A 20282-nucleotide genomic window follows, 5' to 3' on the forward strand; every position below is an offset into this window, starting at 1 on the left:
TTATCACATTAGTTGTCAAAATGCATTATTGTGAATAAAATTACATACAAAAGGTAAACAAGCAATTCACAGTAATGCGATATTTTGACGTTTGGTGTGGTAAATGGCCCGAATATTGTTATCGATGTAACACCTCCTTATTCCGTCATGTTACCGACAAAAATCGGTAAAATTAAAACACTTATAATTTCGGTAATTAACGAAATTTGTCGGTAAGTTAGCAACTAAAATAAAGTTGTCGCTAAGTCATATCGATAGCAACATTGTTGTCAACTTTTATTCATACTTTTCATTCATTATTTTGCGTTTTTTCGCGATTGTCGGTAACCAAAAAATGCGTTAGAGAATCCCACTACCATTGCACAATAATACAGGTACAACGGGAAAAACAGCTGATTATCAAACTAGTTGTCAAAATGCATTATTGTGAATAAAATCACATACAGAAGGTAAACAAATAATTCACAGTAATGCGTTATTGTGAATAATTTTGATTGAAAACATACACATTTTTATTGAATTTGAAATACTTTAGCGACCCAACAAAATTTTATGGAAGTGGTTCCATGAGATGCCATGATTTCACTGGATCTTTTGCATTGGTTCATGATGACATTATAAGGTGGCGTAAAACGGCCAGCTGATTGGTTTCAATCTGTCAATTTTTATGTTATTGTGAATCATTTGTATGAAAACGTAAACAAACATTTTGACATACTGAAGAATTTTCGGCCAAAATACAGTTGATGTTGTGCTACTTACGTGACCTTATAAATAGATCTTGCATTGGTTCAAATGAAGTCGTGATAGATCCGATCTTTTCTTCAGCATTTGAACGAATTCCACGAATGATAAATCAACTCGTGAAAGAAGAAAGATCTTTTCTTCAACATTTAAACCCATTCAAAGGAAGTCGTGAAAGATCCGATATTTTCATCGGTATTTGAACCCATTCCATGGATCCAATTGAGATGAAGTTTATTTTTAGGTATATTTTCTTTTATTTATTACACTGTGCAACAAAATGGATGTGAAAATCTGGGGCACGGAAAATTCCTCTTGGGGAAGAATGGCCTTGATGAGTATATTAAGAACCCCGAAGGACAAATCCGCCGTGAGTCGAACTTCCATGGCGTGATGAATTTTTTGCTAGAGGCCCTGTAAGGCATTAGGAATTAGCGTTGTATCTTTGTTCACTGATGTTTTAGCTCTTAAAATAAAGGACAAAAAGGACATTGAAGGAAGCGAGTTAGAAGGTCGAAGTGCTCCACGAAAATAATCCTCATTCGATTTGACTAAAGACATATTATCTCAAAAATAAGCTAAAACAACAGTGAACAAAGATATAACGCTAGTTCCTGATGTCTTACAGCGTCTCTAGCAAAAACTTCCTCACGCCATAATGCAGAAGTTCGACTCATGGCGGATCTGTCCTTCGGGGTTCTTAATATTCTTACCAAGGGCTTTCATCCCCAAAGAGAATCGTCCATGCCCCAAAATTTCTGTTCACAGTGTTATTTATAGGAAGTCCCCAATATGGACCAAAAAATAGAATCGTACTGCACTCTTTGATACTAAAAGAGTTTCCTTGTCTGTGCTAGGATCTTATTTGTAAATACATAAGTATATTTTATAAAAGGTTTTAATTAGTAGTATGTCCTTATGCATCTCTTGCAAATTTTTGCTTGAATCCTATTTCAAGTACATAAATATATGCAAAATCTGTCGAATTGGTTAAGATGTCATGCCAAAGGGTTGGTAAAGATGACATGCCAAAGGGTTTGTGAAAATGCTATTCAAGGAATTGGTTAAGATGTCATGCCAAAGAATTGGTTAAAATGCCATTCCACGGGGTTAGTGAAGATGACATGCTTAGGATCTGAAAAGGAATTGCATCTTTTGGGGGTCACGCTCTTGTAAAAAGAATGAATGAAGATGCTAAAAAAATGACATTCCATATCACTTGTACCCATTCTTGAATAGCTTCTTTGGCATCGAACATTTTGCTGGGGATAAACAGAAATTATTGCAAAAAGGGTGACAAATATAACCTAATAGAAATTGTCTTCCCGTTAATATGAGCTTATACCCCGTTTGCACTTAACCGGGTTAACCCAGTGGGTTTCGGTTCGAAATGTCAATTCCATAGCGTAAACGTCAAATAAATGCTCACAAAGAAGGTTAAACTGGCAAAAATCTCTAGTGCAAACGCCGTTTTACCTATTCTGTATGTTCCGGTCCGCACTAGAGTAGTTTCATGAAAGAGATTTCTTTAAAACTATGCGTTCTTAGATCAAGTTCAAGATTTACTATTTTGACCAAAACTTCTTCAAGATGTCAAAACGGTTGTTTACGTTTTCACAAGATTTATTTACAATAACAAAAAATTAATAGATTGAAAACTCGACGTTGGCGTAGTAGTAATTTTATGAAATTGTTGTACTGGGGAACTCAATCTAAAGACCAAAACACAATGGATTTATCTTGCTTGCTTCGCTTCGCTTCATTTCTGGTAAAAGAATAAAGAACGGCTGAGGTAAATTCGAGTGTGTGGCCCGAAACTATGTTTTTTTACTAAAAGTGTCTAGAATTATGCTTCAAATAATTCACAATAGAGCAATGTTCCTGATAACCCAGCAAAAAGTTTGCATGCGCGGATGCAGTTGAATCACTACAAGTGTACAGTACATTTGCTGTTGGAGTACATCTTTTCCTATGAATTCACTTATGACTTTTAAAAGAGAGCGCGCAGCTAGGATGCTCTCCATTTTGCTTCCACAGCACACAGCTAGGATGCACTCCGTTTTCGATCCAAATCACAACTTTTTATGTAGTATTTTGGATTGAATTTAAAGGCACTCTTCGGATTGTGTTTTTAATCAATCCAAAGATGCAGTAAAAATGCAAGCTATTGCGAAATATCCCAAAATAAATAAAATGCATTTATTATTTGTGTAAAACAAGAATACAAAGAACTTTATTAAACACAAATTAAAAAAAATTTCCATTAAATTCAATCACATTTGAGTTTACTTTCTCCGTTCTCCAATTAATCCAAGCGCATCTGATTTTCCGTCATCATACTGAAGGTTTTTTATGTTGACTTCCCATCACTAGTTCATCTTTCGACATGGACTCCAAATGCACTTCACTCCATTAACAATTTCCGTCTCGTGAATTACAGCAAAAATGTTCGCAACTTCAGTTTTTATTTCTTTATTTTATATTTTATAACAAACTCTCCGAAATGTATACACTTTTGTTTGTCTTTTGAAGAAATGTGTAGGGATCAACCAACTGGGTTTTTTCTGTAGGGATCTCTACAGCAACTGCTTATAAAATGTATGTTACGGAGTGCATTTTTCATAACTCTGTTGGACTACATCGAAAGATGTTGTGAAATCATAACTCCAATTGCACAACTTCCAAAATGTTTTGCTGGGAATAAACGCTGATGCAACATAATCTTATGTTAGGTTTACATTTACGAAATCCACTCGATTTCAACTGTCAATTCTATTGCTCAAACGTCAAATGAAATCTCATCTGAAACCCATTGGATTTCATTTGACATTTAACCAATGGAATTGACAGTTGAATTCGAGTGGATTTCGTAAATGTAAACCAAGCTTTAGTGTAGAAATTAAATATAATGGCACGAGATTTCAGAAAACCCATACTCAAGCACCCCGCACAATGACTTCGTTGTGTGCCGAGTAGTTACAACAACCACATGAAAAAAATGCAAGTGATGTCAAGTTTTATTTTGAAGTTTTCATGTCTTTGTTGTTTTTAACATGGCGTTTACACAAGACAGACTGTCTGCAAGTACAACTCTGATTTACTAAAACATACAAACATTTGACTATTTGCCTTGGCACTGTCTGGTAATTTTCGTTAGACAGTTAACATGGACATTTTTGAATAAATGAAAACAAAACTATTTCAAATAACAAAAAAGACAACAGGATTGGGATGAAACAAAACAAAAACAAAATATGTGTTTTTGCAGTTGTCTGGACGCCTACATCACACAGGCAAATTTTGGGTTTTTGACAATCAATACATATACTCAACTGTCCTGTCATGTGTAAACGCAGGGTAACTTGCCTCAGCCAGTATTAGTCCCAATTTACATTAGGCGAGTTTACTTGCGGCAATTGTCAGTTTGATGGAGAGAGAGGTGAGGTATATGGTAACCCTTTGCCCCTCAACACCCTCTCTCACCCACAAACTGACAATTGCCGCAAGTAAACTCGCCTAATGTAAATTGGGACTTATACCCCGGTTACTAGAGCTGGCAAAAAATCGATGGCACTATCGATAAAATCGATTGTTTTTTAAAAATTAAATATCGATAGATAGTTTTGCCTATCGATATTATCGGAACAAAAACCCCCAAAAAAAGATTCATTGAAATAAATAGAAATTTCGCTGTTTTTCGGTTTTGTGTGAGTGAGAAAGTAAGCCCGTAGTCACACGTAGACATTTTTCGGAAAAGTAAAATGTATTTTTTGAATATTTTTATAAAATAAAAGCAATTGTTTATTATCCTTTACATTTCTGAGAACTACTTGTACAAAATGTCAAGAAAAGCATTGACATTTCCGCCATTTTCATCTCCAAAGTAATGGTGTTGGCAACTTAACGATAATATCGATAGCAGTCGATATTTTAAAATATTATATCGAAAATATCTAATGTTGGGAATATCGATGGTTTGCCAGCTCTACCGGTTACACTTAACCGGATTATAGTACGTTTATATATAAGCGGATTTAACAAACCCACTGAGTTTCAAATGTCAATTCCTTTGCGCATACGTCAAATAAACCCTCATTTAGAAGGTTAACCCTGCAAAAGGCTGTAATATAAACATGGCCTTAACCCAGTGGGTTTGGATTTTAAATGTCAATTCCATAGCGCAAATGTCATATAAATCCTCTCGAAGAGGGTTAAACCGGCAAAAAAAACTCTAGTGTAACCGTACTATTAAGCCCTAAACACATCCAACGTTTGAGTAAAGTTTTGTGTCATTTCTGGTACAAGAATAAAGAAAAATTGAAACTTGGCAGCACTTTGTCCTTTATTCATCTACCAGAAATGACACAAAACTTTACTCAAACGTTGAATGTTTTTAGGGCATTATGGTAGAAACACAATGACTTTTGTTGCGAATAAAGGCCTAATACAAATGCGATCCTGGATTTCTTTATTCTTTTGGTAAGCATGAATGTCTCATTGTGTTCTCACCTTAAAACTGAAAACACATCTAACGTTTATGTCAAAGAGAGTTTACTTGCGGCAATTGTCAGTTTGATGGAGAGAGAGGTGAGGCATATGGTAACCCTTTGCCTCTCAGCCCCCTCTCTCACCTACAAACTGACAATTGCCGCAAGTAAACTCGCCTAATGTAAATTGGGACTTTCTACGATGAACATTTTTCCTTTATGTCCATATTTACATTAGGCAATTTTCCTTGCGGCAATTGTCAGTTTGTCGGTGAGAGAGGGTGTTGAAACGCAAAGGGTTACCATATGCCTCATCTCTCTCCATCAAACTGAGAATTGCCGCAAGCAACATTGCCTAATGTAAATATTGACTATGTTATCGAAAAAATAGTAAAAATTAGTCCCAATTTAGATTAGGCGAGTTTACTTCCGCAATTTTTCTCGTTCCTTTTTAAAATTGACTCTTGCGTTTATAAAAGGTAATTCTGTTCCGACAAGTTTTGTTTTCAAAACAATGAAAATAATGTCAAATACAAAAAATATAAAAGGAATTGCCTGAAAATTGCCGGTACGAGCAATTTTTTCCATTTCCATTCCCCTTACGTGTCTCTCCTACAAGCAGGGACTTGCCGCAAGTAAACTCGCCTAATGTAAATTGGGACTAATGTCAAATACGGAAAATATAAAAGGAATTGCCAGAAAATTGCCGGTACGAGCAATTTTTTTCCATTTCCATTCCTCTTACGTGTCTCCCCTACAAACAGGAACTTGCCGCAAGTAAACTCGCCTAATGTAAATTGGGACCATGGCACAACTACCCAGGTAGTGGCATCGTAAAATTTTGAATATGTCAAAACTTTCTTTATGTTGTTGGGGAAATTACAACAAAAATATTTTTTTTATAAAGGGATTTGACTTTTCATATTCGATCAGCTGGACACTACCTGGTAGTTCTGCCATGATTGCGACTTAGTAGATTCTTGCCGTTCTAGAAAAGACCAAATACATATGTGTGTATACGTTTACACAATAAAAATTAATTTGAAAGATAATGTAAAATCAGGTTGCTACGGCCTGGAAGAATCTCTCCGCTGTGTTTCGGCGTCACACTTTTAAACAACAACCATAGCAAATGTTCAAAAGAAAAGTTGGCGTCACTTGCAATTTATAGTTGTTGTTTTAACGCATGCCGCGACACACAGCGGGCCTATTTTGCCCGGGCCATTGCTGTTCCTTGTTATTCATTGGACCGTGGTGGCCATCTTTGTTCTATCTATATTAATGACCTTGATTTGTTGTTGCTTGACTTACAGACTCAAAATTAATGTAGTATTTTTTTTTGTATTTTATTTTAATCATAAATCATCTTCATTATTTTTTTTCTCTTCTCTTTTTTAATCATTTTAGGTGATTTTCGCAAGTTGAAAGTTATACGCGCCGACAATGCTGAAAATATTGAAAAGAATGGCGGTTTTTTGACCCCTACTAAATTTGAACATCATAATTTTACTGCCATGGAAAAGTTAGTATGAAGATTTTTAATTTAATTTTTTATACATAAAAAAAAAACTTGATGTGTGGCTATCACGCTTCATTGGTCTTTTTTCGAGTTGCAATATGCTAGTTTCGTCATTGAAGATCATTATACCCCGTTCGCACTTAATCGGATTAACCCAGTGGGTTTGAGTTTCAAATGTCTATTCCATAGCGTTAATGTCAAATAAATCCTCATAAAAAAGGTTAAAACGCAATTTACATTTAACATGTTTTATAGAAATGCATCATTTAAGTTGTCAATTCCATACAATATCTGTCAAACAAATGACGTAAACTGCCAAAACACCTGCAGTGCAAGTGTAAAATGCGTTTAACTCGGCAAAAAGCTCTAGTGCAAATGTTTTATGAATGGCTAAGTGCTGTCAATTCAGCGTTTTTTATTCTTTATTTATTTCTTGTTGCGAACTTTGGCATTAAAAAGTCGTCATTTTAATAAAGTCCATATTTACATTAGGCGATTTTCCTTGCGGCAATTGTCAGTTTGTAGGTGAGAGAGGGTGTTGCGAGGCAAAGGGTTACCATATGCCTCACCCCTTCCTCCTTCAAACTGACAATTGCCGCAAGGAAAATTGCCTAATGTAAATATGGACAAACTCTTGGGAATATTTAGGTAACTGGCCCTATGCTCCTTATAGAAGTTTAAAGGAATAAATATATAATATTTAGGTAATATGCCAGTTTTCCTATAGAAAACACGTCAGCTACTTTTCCTATAGAAAAACATCAGTTGGCGATTCTTTTCCTATGGAAAAGGCATCACCTGTCGATACTTTTCCTACGGAACAGTCATTACTTGCTGATACTTTTCATATAGAATGGACATCAGCTGCTGATACTTTTCCTATAGAAAAGACATCAGCTGCTGATACTTTTCCTAGAAAAGACAGCTGTTGATATTAAATGAGAGACATCTTTTGATCTTATCTTTCCTAACTTTATATTCCTCCTTTTTCCACCCTAGATTCCTTCATGATATTGCCGATACCTATCCATCCATAACAAGACTGTATTCCATAGGAAAATCCGTCCAAAATCGTGATCTTTGGGTAATGGAAATTTTTGCCACTCCGGGCCAGCATGTTCCCGGAATACCAGAATTCAAGTATGTTGCCAATATGCATGGCAATGAAGTAGTGGGCAAAGAAATGCTATTGCTACTCACAAAATATATCTGTGAAAGATATAACTTCGATAAACGCATAACAAAAATTGTAAATAGCACACGCATGCATTTCCTGTACTCCATGAATCCAGATGGTTATGAAATTTCCAAGGAAGGTGATAAATCAAGTGCTTTGGGTAGAGCAAATGCCAATAATGTCGATCTAAATCGTAATTTCCCTGATCAATATGGCACAGATAAATACAATAAGGTAACGGAACCTGAAGTGGCTGCTGTTATGAATTGGACTTTGTCCATTCCATTTGTTTTGTCTGCAAATTTACATGGTGGTTCGTTGGTGGCCAATTATCCCTTCGATGATAATGAAAATGATTTTAATGATCCCATGACTCGATTGCGCATGGCCAATGGAGCCCATAAACTTAATCCCACGGAAGATAATGCCCTCTTTCAACATTTGGCTAAACTGTATGCTGATGCCCATCCCACAATGCATTTGGGTAATCCTTGTCCCCTATTCAAGAATGAACACTTTCCTGGTGGCATTACAAATGGCGCCCAATGGTATAGTGTAACAGGTGGTATGCAAGATTGGAATTACATTAAGGCCGGTGTCATGGAATTGACATTGGAATTGGGTTGTGATAAATTCCCCATGGCTGAGGAGTTGCCGAAATTCTGGCAAGATAATCGGGAACCATTGCTGCTGTTCATTGAACAAATTCACAATGGTATACAGGGTTCTATAAGAAGTTCAATTGGTACTCCCGTGCCGTCGGCTGCCGTTATGTTGGATGATGCAAAACATGCCACCTACAGTGGAGTCTATGGTGACTACTATCGATTGGCTTTGCCGGGGGTTCACAATGTTACCATATTGGCTGATGGGTAAGTTTGTAATTAATATTTTTGTTCTATTTATCATTAATCTCTTTTTTCTGGTAGTTTCTCACCCCAACGTGAGCTTTTGGAGGTACCGGCCAAGGGTAAAATCCATCTTGACATTACCCTAATGCGTGATGATCCCCAACATTGGGCCTCGGCCAATGATTATCGCATCATAGAGAATGTCGTGCACACCCGTTATCATTCCAATGCAGAACTGAGGGCCACCTTGGCCGAATTTGAGGCCCGCAATGGACAGATTGCCACCTTTGGTTATGCTGAATCGGAATTTGGTTTATATTATAATTCCATTAAATTGACAGCTGATGTAAGTTGTTTTGGATGCACCTTTTGAAATGTCCTCGTAATATAAGTTGCCATTTTTTAATTGTAGATTGGCGCCCCTGAAGAAAGCAAATTTAAAATTTTGATATTGAGTTCATTCTTTGATTCTGCCTCACCTCTTGGCCGTGAAATCTCCATGAATTTGGTTAGACATGTTATCGAGGGCTATAAACTGCGGGAACCCCTAATTTTGAAGCTCTTACAGACCAGTATTTTATATTTCCTGCCCGTAACCGAAAATTTCGATGCCGTATTTAAGCTCTACAATAATAAGTGAGTTTGGAGTTAATGTCGGTTATACACATAAAACAAATTTCGAGGAAAGTTTCTTCAGTTGATGAATCTTTTCTCATAGAAAATTGATCAGCTGATGAAACTTTCCCTATAGAAAAGTCTTCATCAGCTTCTGAAATGTTTGCTGTTGAAAAGTCTTTATCAGCTGATGAAACTTTTCTATAATAAAGTCTTTAGTCTAGGTCCACACTAGTATGAATTTCATTAAAAATTTCATGAAATTAGGCGTTCTTAGCTCGAATTCCCCACTACATCATTTTTATAATTTTACTCTACTATGGAACTCGATCTAGAGACGCATAATTTCGTGTGAAAATTTCAGTGAAATTACTGTAGTGTGGCCCGAGACTAGATGATGCAACTTTTCCTATAGAAAAGTCATCATCATCTGATGACGAAACTTTTCCTATAGAAAGGTCATCATCAGCTGATAAAAACCTATAGAAAAATCATCATCAGCTGATAAAAACCTATAGAAAAATCATATGATCAGCTGATGAAACTCTTCCTATAGAAAAGTCTTCATCGTCTGCCGATAAAACTTTTCCTATAGAAAATTCTTCATCGTCTGCCGATGAAACTTTTCCTATAGAAAATTCTTCATCGTCTGCCGATGAAACTTTTCCTATAGAAAATTCTTCATCGTCTGCCGATGAAACTTTTCCTATAGAACAGTCTTCATCGTCTGCCGATGAAACTTTTCCTATAGAAAAGTCTTCATCGTCTTCCGATGAAACTTTTCCTATAGAAAAGTCTTCATCGTCTGGCGATGAAACTTTTCCTATAGAAAAGTCTTCATCGTCTGGCGATGAAACTTTTCCTATAGAAAAGTCTTCATCGTCTGCCAATTAAACTTTTCCTATAGAAAAGTCTTCATCGTCTGGCGATGAAACTTTTCCTATAGAAAAGTCTTCATCGTCTGCCGATGAAACTTTTTCTATAGAAAAGTCTTCATCGTCTGGCGATGAAACTTTTCCTATAGAAAAGTCTTCATCGTCTGCCGATGAAACTTTTCCTATAGAAAAGTCTTCATCGTCTGGCGATGAAACTTTTCCTATAGAAAAGTCTTCATCGTCTGGTGATGAAACTTTCCCTATAGAAAAGTCTTCATCGTCTGGCGATAAAACTTTTCCTATAGAAAAGTCTTCATCGTCTGCCGATGAAACTTTTCCTGTAGAAAAGTCTTCATCGTCTGCCGATGAAACTTTTCCTATAGAAAAGTCTTCATCGTCTGTCGATGAAACTTTTCCTATAGAAACGTCTTCACCGTCTGTCGATGAAACTTTTGCTATAGAAAAGTCTTCATCGTCTGTCGATTTTCTGGCGATGAAACTTTTCCTATAGAAAAGTCTTCATCGTCTGGCGATGAAACTTTTCCTATAGAAAAGTCTTCATCGTCTGGCGATGAAACTTTTCCTATAGAAAAGTCTTCATCGTCTGCCGGTGAAACTTTTCCTATAGAAAAGTCTTCATCGTCTGCCGATGAAACTTTTCCTATAGAAAAGTCTTCATTGTCTGCCGATGAAACTTTTCCTATAGAAAAGTCTTCATCGTCTGCCGCGAAACTTTTCCTATAGAAAAGTCTTCATCAGCTGTTGATGAAACTTTTCCTATAGAAAAGTCTTCATCAGCTGTTGATGAAACTTTTCCTATAGAAAATTCTTCATCAGCTGTTGATGAAACTTTTCCTAGAGAAAAGTCATCATCAGCTGATGACGAAACTTTTCCTATAGAAAAGTCATCATCAGCAATCTGGAACTATATTCTTATTCTACTTCCAGCAATTCCATTTGTGACCCTGTCATTGGTAATGATTTGGGAGAACGCATTTTAAGTCCAGAGTCGGAAAAAAGAAGAGATTTGTTATTGACATTTTTGGAAAATCAAAGATTTGATTTAATGCTGACATTTAGCTCAGGCTCTTCTGAAATATAGTAAGTATTGAACATAACCTCAAAAAGCAGACATAACCTCAATTCCAAATATTACTTTTTTTCAGTTACCCCAAAGGAGAACAAATCTATGAGAAATTTGCCCATAACATAGAGAATACTGAATTCAATTACTCACCATTGCAATGTCCAGCAACCGCGACCCATACTTTGCGCCACGACATAACCGAACGCCTCACCAATTTATTCTATAAAATGTATAATATACCCATGTTTACGCTGGGTCTATCATGTTGTAGTATGCCCGTACAGAAAGACATTACCTCGGTGTGGCGTAAAAATATAGAAAAGCTAAAGAACTTCCTACATTTGGTCGACACAGGCGTTACAGGCTTTGTACACAATCGAGAAGATCAACCCATAAGAGAAGCATTTATCCGCATCATTGACCACCAGCCGGTGTACAATGTTAGTAGAAATGCTGCACGATTCCAATTGGTATTACCCGAAGGCATGTACGGCCTGGAAGTGAGTGCCCCCAACTATGAGTCGCAAGTTGTCAAGGCCGATGTGAAACATGGAAAGATTTTAAATTTGGGTATTATCCAATTAAATCCCTACACACTAATTGTGGGCCATAGTGAAATCCAGCCTTTAGGTAGATTGGGAGATGATGTGGAATCTACCATGATTTCTGGTTTTGTTTTGGACATGTCAAATCATCCCATCAAACATGCCAAAGTTTCAGTGATAAAACCCATAATTAAACACTTTGTAAGGAACTTTACCGATAGCATGGGTAGTTATATTTTGAAAAATGTACCACTTGGAGAGATCACTTTAAAGGTGGAGGCGCCACGTTATTTGGAAACTGTACGATTGGTAAATGTGGTCACGGCAAATAAGGAGGTGAAAAATGTTGTCTTCCGTTTGGTGCGCAACGAACATGTTATGGGTATGCCAAGATTTGTGTTTATCATACTGGCTAGCTTGGCCATTATTACGGGAGTGGTTCTGTGCATTTTGTGTGCCCAGTGCTTGTTGGCCAGACGTCGTCGTACCGATAAACCTTATTATAATTTCTCACTGCTGCCTCAAAAAGGTAAAGAACTTTTTGAAGATGATGGCGATGATGGTGAAACGGAGCTGTTTAGGTCGCCAATTAAGAGTAAGAGAAAGAGGATTTTGGTGGAATTAGAAAACTAATTTTAATGGTGTTTTTTCTCTACTTTTACAGAGGGTATGACCATTAAACCCTATTTTGATGATGACGATGATGATATGAAACGTATTGTACATTCCGAAGACGAGGAAGAGGATGACGATGATCTCCACTCTGGTATTGGTATTGACCCTGATGATAGTGGTGAAGAAATTGTTATGTTGGACAAGGGCGGCAGCCACAATCATCGACATCATTAACATAGACAATTCTTTAACCGAACTGTGATTTTGGTATGCTAACAAGATATTCAACATTTCTGGGGAAAAATGGTAGAGATTTCACAGCAAACAGTAAGCACCATTTATATCTAAAGTAAAACAGTTTCCGTTACAAGTCCACTTAAAGAGCTCCATTTTGATAATTGCATTTTCTTAAATTTTAAGCCACTCATGGAAGAATATGAACTTCTGCCTAGAAAAATGTAAATTTCATAACGTTTCGGTTGGAAACCATACACTAGTTTCCTTCCCGCTTTAATTAAAAGTCAGCTGTTTCTCTTATAGTATTAGGTCTGTTCGATAACTTCGAAAGTAAAAAGTACTTGCAAGTGCTCAGCAAATTTTCACTAACTTCTCTCAATGAATTTCACTCTCTCGAAGCTAAAAATTTGCAATTTGCAATCACTTGCAAAGAAGAAATTTGGCGGAAAAGACTTAATTTAACAATTGAAGGTTTTTAACGAAAATTATTTCACAAAAACTAAATAAATATTAGCAACAAAAGGAAAATAGATCTAGTGTGTTCTCGACGTCTACATGGTGTTCCTCCTAATCCACGGATGCACAGCTTTTTCTGGGATTTGATACCTTTAAAATAAAAAAATAGTCTTCACAAAATACAACATAAGTTATTTTACTTATTATTTATTTATTTCTTCCCTTTTTATCTTGTAATTAGTTTAATAACCAAATGTTTGTTTCTTTTTTGTCAAGAATTGCAAAGTTCGCCAAAAAACATTCGAATTTAAATCAGCTGATCAACCTTGCAAATTCTTACAAGGCCAATTTTGCTTGCAAAAACTTATAAGTTCTCAGTAACAAAAGTCTCCAAAATATCCAAACTTATCTTACAGTTCTCTCTGAATTCGCTCTCTTTTACTTTACAAGTTTGTTATTGAACAGCATTTTGTAAAAGTTTGAACAAACTTTTGGGTTATCGAACAGACAGACCTATTGTGAATTGTGTTATCATTCATTATGAACGAGAGACAATAAAAAGTTTTGCAAAAACAAAACTTTTCTTTTCTTCGGACAAAACTTTTCAGAGGGAAAATGATCAGCTGTTTTCCTCCATTTATAGCTCCGTTCCAGAACTAAAAAGTTTTTACAATTTTTACCACTTTTACACATTTTGCGTTTCCGTACACAAAATTTATATGAAAATCGTTTACGACTTTTACAACTTTTACGACTTTTACCACTTTATAAAGTACGGGAACAGGCCATATGTTAGAATCAAATATGAGTTGCCCGTATTTAATTGATGAAAAGAAATTACTACAAAAAAAGGGGAGGATAAATGTAACCTAATCGTAATAGTTTTTTTCCCGTTCATTAAATATCAGCTTAGGGCCATTTTTTATTTCCGTTTTCTTGATTTGTTCAAAAAGTGAGGTTATGAGAAGTGCACATGAAAAGCTTTATTCATAATATCACATATGTATCTTGCTCTTGGCGAATATGCAAGTATATAATAGCTTAAAAGACCTTAAAGCTTCGACACATAAGAAGCATAGCATTCTTGCTGAAGTCATATCGGATAAAAGACTAAAGACCAAGTTCGACCTAATTCCAACGTGGTTCTGACTTTTCTTTATTCCCTTCCCAGAAATGAATTCAGCTAGAAAGCCAGCCGCTTATGAAGACCTTGGTACATAAGCTGTCTCGCCTGGTTGCCTTGGCTATATTCTATCACTTCTTAAAAAATTATTTATTTGTTTGCATTTTAATGTTATGGTAAAATATAATTCTTTTACTTCAGTGCTTATTTTGCTATGCGCATGTATTGAAAGTTTAAAAAGATTAAACTAAATCCTTTACACTACTTCCACTTATAAGACGTAATAAAAACAACAACTCACTGAAAAAGTATGTTTAGATTGAATTCGGATTTTTTATTTTCTTGGCATTTTTCGCTTTCTGTCTCTCTTGTTCTTGTCATAAATTACCCTAATGTTGAATATCTACAAAAAAATATTTAATTCGGCCTAGTCGAATATTACACAAAACAACAAATTCTATATCAATTATTTTTTAAGAAAAAATACAACATACAAACAAATTAACAAAGGATTGCAATATTTACACTTGTAAAATGTTCATATAAATATAAGACAAAATAATATTGATTTTGTAAAATATCTTTTTAATAACAATTAACTTTATTTCGATACAAAGAAAAACTTACACACACGAATAGCTCGAATCTATTTGTAGATAAACAAAGAAAAAACCTTATGTATTTCAAAACATTCCTTATGCAAACAAAAAAAAGAGTTGTTTCTTTAGATCTTTCTCTTTTGAATTAAACAAATTTCCTTAAAAACTTCTTGCTCAATTTACATTTATACAAAAAATCCATATATAAATATATTAAAAATAAATATTCATAAAATAAATATTATTAAAATTATTTACAAACAAACACATACATATATCATCATCACCCATGATAAACGAAAAGCTTTAGCTGTATTTTATTTTTAAAGAAGAATAAAAAAATGAAAGATAAAATTAGTTTAGAATTTTTTTATATATGAAAAAATATAAATATATATGTATACATTTATTTATTGTACAACAGCAAGATAAAATAAAAAACAAAAGACAATTTTAATAGTAAATTTATAATAAAAAAGAAACTACAAAAGAAAAACGTAAAATAACTTGTGTTTTATTTTTGTATCATAAAACAACAAAAAATTATGCATAATTATTATGATTATATCGGCTGAAAGCGGCTTAATTTCAATCTTTAAAATAAAAGACATAGTATTTTCTGTTTCTTTTTAAAAATTAAAATTTTTAAAGCATTAATTTTTTGTTGCTCTGAAATTTAACTCTTAAGGCCTGCGTACATCAGCTGGTCTGCCTGATTGCCTTGCTTTCCTGCTTCATTTTTGACATAATAAAAATAAAAGAATAAAGAAGGCCGAGGAAATTTCGAACTGGGTTGCCCTTTTCTTTTTTATTCTTTTATCAGAAGTAAGCAAGGCAATCAGGCAGAGCAGCTTATGTACGCAGGCCTTTAAGCTGAAAACACATCCAACGTTTGAGTAATGTTGTGTGTCATTACTGGTAGAAGAATAAAGAAAAATTGAAACTTGGCAGCATTGTTATCTTTATTCATCTACCAGAAATGACACACAACTTTACTCAAACGTTGGATGTGTTTTCAGCTTTAATGCGACGCAGATGAACTCGTTTGGCTTATGCTAAGTTTACATTTACGAAATCCACTCGATTTCAACTGTCAATTCCATAGCTCAAACGTCAAACGAAATCTCATCTGGATTTCATTTGACGTTTAACCTATGAATTTGACAGTTGAAATCGAGTGGATTTCGTAAATGTAAACCAAGCATTAGTTGTCTGACACAGCAATAATCACTATTGTGAACTAGTTGCTCGATTGTCAAAAAAGTTATTGCAATTGAAACACACAAAAAAAAACAAAAATTTAAACGAAAAATTGTGAATTTTTGATGTAGTTTTGTAATAATGCGTTTATTAATATCTGCCTAATAAATTTTATTTGAAAAAATTATCAGCCTTATCATGGATTTTCTAGTGAAAAATTTCGCAAGTGAAACAATTTTCCCTTTCACTCGTTCGCCTTATCGCGCGCGGTCCATGGGGGACATGGTACTATTACAAAGGTAGATGCATCGGCGAATTGCTATAACAAAGCAACTTTTTTTTTGTAATGTAAACTGTCAAAATTTTCGCCAAATGGTCTCTTGTTGTCTCTTTACCGCTTGTGTTTGTCTATAAAGTGTAGACATGCTATCTCTTACTTACCGAATCATATGGTTTTTTGTTTTGATTTTTCATTGCGAATTCCTAGTTTTTTGACGTTTTAGATTCGATCAGCTGGGCTGAGGCATCTACCTTTCTAATTGTACCATGAATTGTACCATGGATAAAACCATGGTACAATAATTCTTAGGTAGGCCACAGCTAACATCTGATTACAATTTTTTTTTTTGTTATGGCTTAATCTGTCAAAACCGTGTTGACATGCAGAGTTGATATTTATTATTGATCAAAAAATTCAACTCTGTTTTGTTTTCATTTCAACATTTCGTTCTTCTTCTTCTTTGTTTACTCATCCGTTATCATTCATCAAAACAATTTTGACGTTTTACGCCATAGCGACAGGGTTGTATTTTTTTGGCGATTCTCTAAGTCGATGGTCAGACTAGCACGATTTCAACATGGCGACGTCAAGTTTATAGGCGAGGGGTATGAAGTAGTGAAACCCATGTACATGGTTTTCTGTGTTTGTTATGTTGCCTCTTCTTGTTTTTCGTTGCAAGATTTTTTCTTCCATTTTCTTTCATTTTTATTTTCTCAAGCAAACGTTAACAACAAAACAAACATAAAAAGATTTAATAAAAACATTTAATTAATTAAATATTGAAAATTTAACTATTAATATTAATTAAATTATTAATGTTAATTAGTTTATGTTGTTTTTTGGTTTATTTATGTCTTTTTTTGTTTTTATTGGTATGAGAAACACAACAAACGCGAATGGTAAAATAAAGAGGACATGCAAAAATTATAAATTTCACGTTAACGTGTGTGGACACTAACGAAACTTGAAAAGAAACTTTACCGAAATTGGTTTCAAGAAACCTTGCTAGTCTGACCATCGACATACCTGGCCTACCTATGAATTATTGTACCATGGATAAAACCTTAGTCCATATTTACATTAGGCAATTTTCCTTGCGGCAATTGTCAGTTTGTTGGAGAGAGAGGTGAGGCATATGGTAACCCTTTGCCTCTCAACACCCTCTCTCACCCAAAAACTGACAATTGCCGCAAGGAAAATTGCCTAATGTAAATATGGACTTAGATAACTTTTAGTGTTGCCATGCTGTAGTTTTCTGTGGGCTATTTGGGGATGTTCGTGGGACAAATACATTTTTTGCTTTCCATTAAAAAAAATTAAGCGATAACTACAAATTTGGCAACTCTACACAGTAAATCTGTGGTGTTGCTTTCATGTAATAACCCTGTCGGACTTTTATTAACCAGTTGATAAAATGATTGATAATAGATCGATAATTTTTAAACTGACTAAAAACTGACTGAAAAGTTATCTAGAGATGAACCACTTTGAACAGAAAAAATTTTCGGCAATTGTCCATGTCTAGATAACTTTTCGACCAATATAAAGTTAGTCGAAAAGTTATCTAGAGATTAACCACTCTGAAAACAGAAACATGTACCGTCTGCAAAGTATTTGTGTTTGTCGAAGAAATAAGGCACAAATGTATAAATAATTCGCACTTGCTTTTTCTTAATATTCTTCGTATAAATGCAGCATCCAGTTATAGAATACAGTGTTGATGGACAGAACATATTCGTACATATTACTCATATTATTCTGGAATTAAAAAGGAACACAAAGTAAATATACAAATTTGACCCTTCTTCTCTCTAACAAAACAGAGAGAGAGAGAGAGAGGGAGAGAGAGAATATGAAAAGTCAAAAATAAAAAACACACAGAAACAAAAATTGTTTTTTTTTTCACATTATGTTTTAAACTGACTAAAAATAGGCAAAAAAAGTTAGTTTATTATCAGTCGAAAAGTTATCTGGCGTTGGACAATACTGACTACTCAGGCGCTCATCGTCTTGTAAAATTAGTCAGTTGGCATAAGGCAAAATGATCGATAAAATGCCACTTATGTTTAAAAAAAGCTAGCTTTATGTGAGCTTTAAATCGGCCACAGTCCCTACAGGGAAACGAGTGTGTGTGCGCATTTTTTGTTTACTTTGCATTAGAGCCTATTGGAAATAAAAATTGAGTTTCATAGAAAAATACCTTGTATCAACCGATGTTCTAAAGTGAACGAAAATTCGCCAGGTTTTGTCATTGAGTGGCATTGCCGGTATGCTGGCGTTTAGCGCGGCTATGGCTCGTCGGCTGAGGGGTGGTTCTTGCCACTCGTTGACTGTTCGGTTGACAAAAAAAAAAAAAAATCATACCGGTCTTTCAAAAAGGGGAAATTAAAATGAAGCCTGAAATACGCCTGTTATGAAAATTAATCTAAGCTAAAACTTAATATCTGAACTCACCCTGACCTAATATATCCTACTGAAACAGCTCTCCTGGCGGCTGACCAACCAGGAGATTTAGCCCTCCCACCGAGAACACCTCTCGCCATGACGTCTATGCTATTCCGACGTCCCAAGTTTGACCCTTTACTTACCTTGTTTATTCCATCCCCACCACCTTCTTAATAGGGCTTTAGGCCGAAAACATGATTTTCAAATTCAACTCAGAATACATTCTTTATTTATCCAAGCAATTACCAGCTATGTAAATGACAATCAAAACCATGGACACAAGCATTAATCAAAAAGAAAAAAAGTAAATAGGAAAACTGAAGAAAACAGTAGAGTTCAAAGGATTGACAAATTGATCAATTAATATCATTTATAGATTAAAATTTATCAGGATATTCTAACGATCGTCTTTCTTCTTCCTTCTATTTCCAGGTTTTCGGACTGCTAGTGGTGATGTGGTAACGGCTATTTTTGATCCCAATATGTACGTATGTCTTTATGTATATAGTATTAGCTGGATAATTATATTCCGTGTTCGATATGGACTTAAGCTGATTGTACTTTTCTTTATGTAGAAACAGGAGCAACAACCTAGAATACCGCTTTCCAAATCTAGGCGGTGAAATTATGAACAACGGCTTCCTAACCCTGAAGTGAGCTCAATGCAAGGTTTTATGCCTGTACCCGCAAAACCAAGGTAACTATAAACTATAAATCTAGCTTGTTTTTCCCTTTCTAATAATAAACCTTTTGCTTATTCTTTTCTTTTCATGTGAACTACGCGGAATTTAATTATGATGCTGTCGTCCGTCTGTCCGTCTGAGTATGAAGTTGGATATGTCAATTGGGATTATACCGAGGCATGCCGGACTGGCAATGCAAGGAATATCTGCGCCTCCCTCGTTGGATTGGATGGGCGATGGTGTGGCTTCCAGCAGTATAGCTTTAGGATGTATTTAGTTTACAGATTTAGTTTTTAGATGTATTTAGTTATCCGATTAGTTTAGTTTTAAAACTTGTTTAGCTTTAAATTTTGTTGAGCTTAGATTTAAGTGTTTATATTTTATCTTTCAAATTTTTAACTCATGTTTCAATTCATTTTCAGTTTGCTATTCGTTCTTTTAGCCTTTAAGTCTTTTAATTTAGTTTGAATTCACTTGTTTAGGCTTAAAATTTTGTGTAGATAGCTTTGTATTTTGTATTTGTTTTCTTTATTTATCTTCACAACAGGTTGAATAAATGAATTAATTGGTATTCATCTATAAATAAAGTTCTTCCTGACCAAAAACTGTCTTGCTGTTTTTTTTTTGCTGGTTGGTTGGAGCCACACATCCAATCTTCTTCAAAGGTAAATCCAAAAAGGGCAAATCTTCCGGCCTTTTTTTGGCAGGAAAGATCATCCTGTCAAATCATTTTCTCCTTTCCCT

General features: G+C 34.9%; 1 protein-coding gene and 1 long non-coding RNA gene across 4 annotated transcripts in view; one reads left to right on the forward strand and one right to left on the reverse strand.

The window, feature by feature from the left end:
* svr (Carboxypeptidase D svr) overlaps positions 1-14953 on the forward strand; it is a 94732-nt gene extending 79779 nt beyond the window's left edge. For all 3 annotated transcript variants that reach the window (XM_073976510.1, XM_073976509.1, XM_073976511.1), the window contains exons 5-11: positions 6639-6753; positions 7750-8799; positions 8857-9124; positions 9191-9414; positions 11217-11369; positions 11435-12495; positions 12565-14953. In XM_073976510.1, the coding sequence (XP_073832611.1) occupies positions 6639-6753; positions 7750-8799; positions 8857-9124; positions 9191-9414; positions 11217-11369; positions 11435-12495; positions 12565-12749 (3056 nt within the window). In that variant the 3' untranslated portion in view covers positions 12750-14953. The remainder of the gene's footprint in view (positions 1-6638; positions 6754-7749; positions 8800-8856; positions 9125-9190; positions 9415-11216; positions 11370-11434; positions 12496-12564) is intronic.
* Positions 14954-15164: 211 nt separating this feature from the next.
* On the reverse strand, positions 15165-16995 carry LOC141398842 (uncharacterized). Its single transcript, XR_012411717.1, has 2 exons — positions 16572-16995; positions 15165-15240 (listed from the first exon to the last, which is right to left on the reverse strand). It is a non-coding gene; the product is annotated as an uncharacterized lncRNA (long non-coding RNA).
* Between the last annotated feature and the right edge of the window lie 3287 nt (positions 16996-20282).

The sequence above is a fragment of the Musca autumnalis genome, unplaced genomic scaffold (genome assembly GCF_047663935.1).
Source record: "Musca autumnalis isolate F117 unplaced genomic scaffold, ASM4766393v1 scaffold_3, whole genome shotgun sequence".
Lineage (NCBI taxonomy): Eukaryota > Metazoa > Arthropoda > Insecta > Diptera > Muscidae > Musca > Musca autumnalis.